Source organism: Lolium perenne, chromosome 4 (genome assembly GCF_019359855.2).
Source record: "Lolium perenne isolate Kyuss_39 chromosome 4, Kyuss_2.0, whole genome shotgun sequence".
Classification (NCBI taxonomy): Eukaryota; Viridiplantae; Streptophyta; class Magnoliopsida; order Poales; family Poaceae; genus Lolium; species Lolium perenne.
Window position 1 is genome coordinate 56,094,764 of NC_067247.2, and position 6,584 is coordinate 56,101,347.

Genomic DNA, 6,584 nt, shown 5'->3' on the forward strand with positions numbered 1-6,584 from the left:
TGCCACATGGATCATAAAATTCTGGAGTTTTTCCTTTCTATGTGACATCAAAATAATTATTTTGTTTCGTTTGAATGGAGATATTAATATCACATTTATGTATTTTTGTCCAGTTTTCCAAAGAGGCCGTACTAGTTACAACGTTATTGAGTGCACCAACATCATTGCCTCTCTCCCAAGGTTCTACTACCCACCTTTCGGAATCTGGGATGCCAACATAAAATTTATAAAAGATAGTTAACATCAAGATTTCAACAGACTTGGTGTAAGTTCTTTGTAACGTATTACTCTTGGTATACGTTGCACATTGAATTGTGCACATGCTATCTGACCAACTATATCTTCTCACTTATTATGTTTCCTGTTTATGAGTTTCTCACAATCTTTTTTCCCAAATTCTTGTGACGCTAGTAGAAAAGTGAAGATAATGCGGAAATTCAATTGGGCACCTTGACATGATATGTCGTTGAAGAGACTACAAAGACAATCAAAAAGTAAGAGAGACTCTAGATGACTTCTCCAGAACCTTGTTAGTCCTTCTCTATTTCAATTGTGCAACTACATCACCATCTTATAGACATGGGATTGTGATAGTGAAATCTTACAGGTTGTGATGTCTTGCGGTTGGCTCAGCCGCCGTCTTTAACGAGAGCCCCGTATACCTCCGTATCTGGAACAGCCCCGTATACCTCTTTATCTAGATAAAGTTGTGAAGCTTTACCTCTTTATCTAGATAAAGTTGTGAAGCTTTCTTAGGAACGGAGAGTTGTGAAGCTTTCTTAGGAACAGAGAGAGTATGGTTTTTTTGGGTGAAGGAAGCATATGCACCCAGGGCCGAATTGAATTTTGGCTGTGTTTCACCGCTAGATAGTCAAAACTTTCTCCTTCCTGAATCCAGTTGAACCTTTCTTGGAAGCACAGCACGATTTCTTCCATTCAGACAGGGACCTCCAGTATTTCCAAGAATTCGGAATCTTCCCTCAGAAATTTCAGGAATTGTATTTGCAGAGAGATGGCTAACGTAGCGCTCCTAGTTTACATGATGAAATAATAGAGCTAGCCTCATTAATATGTACTGGAATAGGTTCAAGAAAACTAAAAATAAAATTAGTCCTAGGTTACAGTCCATAAATAGCACTTAATTGAGAAGCTACCTCTGCGTTTTTTCTTTTACAACATAATAACTTAAAAAGGTGCACCCAAAACCCAAACAAAGATAGTACCGACTACATGGTTAATACTTGGAGCTTTGAGTAGGACGCCACATAATGATAGTGCTTGTCAGACAACTTGTCGCAGCGGTGGTCTTCTGGTTGAATCTCAGTAAGTTCACCGGTGCTTATACTGTACCAACGAAGCTTGTCCGCTCGTTTGTCGAACATGACAAGACCATCTCTCTCCAGGTCAAGAGCCATGACATCATAGTCACAATTCCAGCAGTACGTGTCATACCGACGAAGGTTGTCCCTTCCGAATGCATGGCTCATATTAAGGCGGTACTTGAGGCTCCACTCATAAGGCTCATCAACATCAAGACTCCAAACAAGAATCGTACGAGCATCCTCCTCTGGCACTGCATAGTGCAAGGCCCCCGAAGATTGGCCCAAGCAACCTTTGCCAATTCTATCCATAAAACCAACATCTTCATGCGGCAGCTCAATAATCCGAAGAGTGGGCGGAATGCCATGACTAATTCCCTCCAATCTCTTCAGTACTAGAATCTCATGCAAGTCTCTGCGCACATACAATGCTCCATCAATAAATAGGTGTGGTTGAGAAACTACTCTTCTCTCATAGAGCCAGGATGTATCATCCACAAACCAAGTGGAAAGATCAGACGAGTACACCTGAAGTTTGCCAGGGCCAAATCCCAAATAGCGGGTACTCAGCCGCTGAAAGTTGAAGATGTAGAACTTTGCCGACCATGATGGGCTGAAAGCCAAAATACTCATATTGTAAAAAGGGTCATAATGGCTACGAGGAGTATCAGGGAGCACCCTCCACTCTCGTGTTGCCGGATTGCACACGATGAAGCGGCAAATACCTACAGGAGTATAGCTGCTCTTGTACTTACAAAGGACTAGGCCATTGCAAGAATCCTTCAGCTCTAATTGCTCATACTGTGGTAGGAAACTAAGAGCTTCATCAAATTCCTTATCATTGTGGGGCAGGCTAGCAAGCATGATAGCAGAGTTATCACGGCGTTGGTACAGAAGACCTGTCGGAATTTTCAGAAGCTTCTTGCTGTAGTGCGGATCAGAGGAGAAGGCAAGCCAATCTTTGGAGACACACTTGAAGCGGCAAAAAGACTTGAACGGCAGCCGGGAGAGGACCTCCACTACTAGATCATCAGGTAGCTTAGGAGCAGGAGAACCATTCTCAGGGTTCATGTCTTTATGGTAGTTTACTGAAAGGCAAAACTGATAATGTCAGGATAGACATGGAAGCAGTTTTATAATCATGGAGAGAAAAGATGTTGTAACACAATTCAATCATCTGAAACTATGTTCTATTCGGTACAAAATAGTTGCTACAAGACTTAATCATTTAAATCCATTTCAAGTTCAGATTCACTGGGATAAGGTAATCATAAAACATTAGTATACAGCAACAGAAATAACTAAATGATGGATACAGCCAATTTGTTTGAAAAGTTTGATTCAGTACTATAAGCAAAATTGAACAACAGTGTCTAGATTTGCAGGATTAAACCAATAATTTGGTCACAACAGAAAGCTCTCTGTAAAGGATCCTTGCACGTAGTAATTTATCTTCACACCTAGCAGATTTCCAGCCATTTGGTGTTATTGCAGTTTTCCATGCATTTAATAATCAATCTGTTGTGACTTATTTGTTTCGAGAGCTCTACAGCTTTGTGTAAACACGGATATAACATAGAAGCAAGGAAATCATTAACTGATTAACGATGTGTAGCTAATTAATCAGTACCTTCCACGAACCATGGGCTAATTGCACGCACTTGGGAAGTCATGGAATGATTAACAACATGTAGAGTTGGATCATCTTCGTCACCCTCACTCTGAGAAACCAACATTGCTTCGGCAGAAGCTGCATGGGTCAGCTGAACTGCATCTTCCATGAACTCAGGAGTTCAGTCTGAATGGCCGCTTCTGAAGCAGGGGGCAGTGAGCGATCCAGGTGGTCAATACATGATTTCAGGGTTGCTGCAGCTTGGCTCTCATTGCATGACGCAGATGGTGGGTCATGTTGTTGGCCTAAATGTGGTTTAGCTGTGTAAAACTTATCGTCTTCTGGAAAACCGAAAGTGCATTCTCCCCCAGCTACTTCGTTAGATGCCTGACAATTCTGATCAACAACCTCTGGAGCTGGAGCTGTCACACTATTATTGGTGACCTGTGGGGATGGAATAGGTTGGTTCTCCATGACACAGCCTCCTACAGTTGAGGTTGATTTGGCAAGTGAAGTGTTGGCAGGATTGATATCTTCTTTTTCCGACTCAGATGGCAATGAGGAGGTCTGAGAAGTAGCATGCTCCGCTAACAGGACTGACATATCAGCCATTTTCTTCTTATTGAGTTCCGCTAGCTTGGCTTTTAGACGGTTGTCGTAGTATTTGATGATCTTCTCTCGTTGAACGTTGTAGCCATTCTCTAGGGATTGCAGCTTCATTAACAGGGTCTGCGTAAAAATGGTAGAATTAATTTTCCAGGGAGAAAATTATGAATTGTGTTTATGTCGGAAATAAGAAAACATGAATTCATCATTGGTAACTTAAGAAGTTTTACCTCCTGGACTTGAAGGCTAGAGGTTTGCCCTGATGATGTTGAAGCACACTGGGTGATATCCACCTTTGTTGAATTGTCCTGTTCATGTTCCCCAGACAGGCTATAATTTGTTTCCTCGTCGGTCATGATGTCATGCTGAATACTGCCTTGTTGCTGAAAAGGTATATGATCGCTGGGTGTATTAGCCGCAGGATATAGTGCAGCTTAGGTTACGAATAATATCCGGAAACTAAAATTGAACAGTAGTACAGATGAATGAAAGAGAAAAAGTTTCATACCAGGAGCCTCGAAGTGCTAACGGTTTCTGTCCTTTTCGTTGAACCGGCATTAAACCTGGGGGGCATTCGCCGTGAGGTGTTCTGCTGTTCAACATCTTTGTCCATGCTGGGATAGGCCAGATATTGAGAAGGGAAAGCCAAAAAAAATAAAAAACCATGAATTAAGAAAAAAGTAATTAATAAGACAAAGAATTGTACAAGAAAGAAAAATCATGCGACCTAGATATAGAAGTTTCAAGTACTCCCCCAATAAGGAATGCAGAAATTAATACATAAACTAAATCCGAACAACTCGAACCTATCTGAAAGGGAGCAATCAAATTAGGTACTTCAGTACGCAGTTTGAAACAAAATTCAACTTCTGTTTGATATCCATCAATAGGTTCATGTCATCAGGCAATTGTAACGTATACATATGAGAATGGTGACCAAGAAATAGAAAATGGCTAACAATATGTTTGGCAGATAAGAGAGGGAAATGTAGAAATGTTAGGATTTCTTTGGTCCTTTGTTACTGAAAGTAGGCATTTCTGTTACTAAATTTCAGGTAGAAGATCACGAAAAAAGTTGATCTACTTACATTGGCAGTGCACCAGTGATACAGAGCTATCAATATTTGTTTCCCAACTTTTTGTCACATGAAACGGCTAACCTAGTGCGAAGAGAACAGAGATTTCACGGAAATTAATTTTTTCGCGAAAACGCAAAAGCTTTGCGTTTCGATTCATTGATAGAAAAGGAGTTTACATTACAAGCCTAAGACAAGGCCGGGACATCCACACACACCCAACACTCAAAACGAGACTACGACAAAAGGCCAAAAAATCCGTCGAGTGCTCCTCTAAGACGCTACAGTGTGAGCTCCTCCGCCAAACAGAACCCATGCCGATGAAAGTCGCAGTGCTTGTGCATCATCGAAATTACCAAGAACCTGCCAGCCGCAGCCAAGACGCGTACCACCCGGATTCCCCGAGCCCACCACGGCTCAGCTGGGAGCATTGCTGCTCCGGCCTCAGACCAAATCCAGGGATGCCGTCGGCGCAGCGGCTACCTCCCAACAACCTCAACCGACGTACAAGCGTGCAGTCTTCAGCAGCCGGCCATCAAGCACAGAGGCCAGCCCATAACTGCTCATCCAGAGGCTTGCTCACGCTGTCCGAGGAAGATCCTTGTCGCGCAAGCCACCGTGATACCCTTCAAGAGGCCAGCGCGCCACCTGCATCGCAAGACGACTCCCATGTGGCCAACACAGAATTCCCCGGGAAGAACCACTGTCTGAACTCAAGTTCCCAAGACGACGCCTCCAAGAAGGGTACGACGTCAAAGACGCCGTTGTCACCCGATTTGGCATGCCAAATCTGAGGTTTTCACACGGAACCTGAGACCCTGGGCGAGCGAGGTGCCGGAACTCCTTGGTGACACCAGAAAGGAAACGGCGCCCTCAGGCGCTGCCGTCACCGGCCCCGAAAGGCAAGGCTTTCGCCTGGAGTATGGAAACAGATTGTACCCTTTCTTTAATTTCCGTTAAATGGAAACGCGGGTGGACCCGATGGCGGCGGCGGGAGCCCCTCGGCTGTCCGGCGACGGCAACGGCGCTTGGGAAGATGGCGACGGCGCTGGAATGGCGGCGACGGTGCTAGGAGGCCGGAGTTGGCACCGTGGCGGCGCGGGTCTGCCGGCCCAGATGTGGGCCCTTTGGGCTCGATCTGGGGCAGGTGGGCCCGCCGTGCTGACCACATGCGCCTGGGTGCGGCCACCACCTCCTCCTCGCCCGTCCTCCTCGGCCCAGAGCGCAGGGGTGCTGCTGCTCTGGCCGGGTTGAGCTGAGCCAAACGCCATCTTGGCGTGGCGGCTCGGGGCGTCCGTGTGGTGCCAGCGGCGAGGTGGGCGATGCTGGGTGGCCAGCGATGCTTCTCTGAGGTGGATGCACGCAGCCCTGCCAGCGAGCCCTCCCATGGTGGCACATGTGCCGCTTGCGGCTTGGTGGTGCCCCTATCAGGCGGCATTGCCCCCCTCTGCCCCCGATCTAGCGCGCTGGACGTGCTGCCAGCGGGTTGCCCTAGCAAGACTAGTGCTTTGGAAAGGTCAGCGGGCGAGCTCTGGCCGAAGGGCGGACACTGCTTGCGGTAGTGAGGTTACGGAATATGAGTAGAGAAATCCCAACATTTCTAATCTGAGCATTAATAATCCAGGAGCGGATGAAATAAGAAAGTTTAATGTTCTCCAAACCGCCAAATCTGGCAGCTCCCAGGACGAGTATGCAGATGCTGCTACCCACGAGTTCCAGGAAAATCAACTAAACTAGATAAGCCTAACCGTAGTGCGAATCCGCCCAAATCAGAAAACCTAGAAACAGTCTTACCTTGTCCAAGCTACCGGAGAATGCGGCTCTCCGGCCAATGGTGAGGCGTCAGAGTGGCGCAGCGGCGGTCCAGCAGGGCGCAAGGAGAAAAGAGATGGCCGGTCGCCTCTCGGAGCTGAAAGAGAGAGCGGCGTCGGCGGTCGAGTGAGAGAAGAGAAAGGGAAGCCGCCGCGGGGA

The 6,584-nt window shown here is 46.2% G+C and overlaps 1 protein-coding gene across 5 annotated transcripts; it reads right to left on the minus strand.

The window, feature by feature from the left end:
- Positions 1-956: 956 nt before the first annotated feature.
- Positions 957-6,584, minus strand: LOC127292598 (putative F-box protein At1g50870). 5 transcript variants are annotated; one of them, XM_071818623.1, is made up of 6 exons: positions 4,046-4,199; positions 3,768-3,920; positions 2,950-3,660; positions 2,075-2,407; positions 1,848-1,932; positions 1,602-1,734 (listed from the first exon to the last, which is right to left on the minus strand). In XM_071818623.1, exons 3-5 carry the CDS (start codon positions 3,098-3,100, stop codon positions 1,886-1,888), a joined length of 531 nt encoding a protein of 176 aa, XP_071674724.1. In that variant the 5' UTR covers positions 3,101-3,660; positions 3,768-3,920; positions 4,046-4,199; the 3' UTR covers positions 1,602-1,734; positions 1,848-1,885. The 5 variants fall into 5 exon arrangements, with proteins under 5 accessions (XP_051177990.1, XP_071674721.1, XP_071674722.1 ...); XM_051322030.2 differs by adding an exon at positions 6,408-6,584 and having other exon boundaries at positions 957-2,407; positions 4,046-4,151; XM_071818621.1 differs by having other exon boundaries at positions 1,592-1,734; positions 1,848-2,407.

Excerpts from the sequence above, each read along its gene's own strand:
- LOC127292598 (XM_051322030.2), bottom strand. The coding sequence starts at position 3,100 with ATGGAAGATGCAGTTCAGCTGACCCATGCAGCTTCTGCCGAAGCAATG. Across the intron at positions 2,408-2,949 it reads TAGCCCATGGTTCGTGGAAG|TAAACTACCATAAAGACATG; the intron begins GTACTGATTAAT and ends TTTGCCTTTCAG.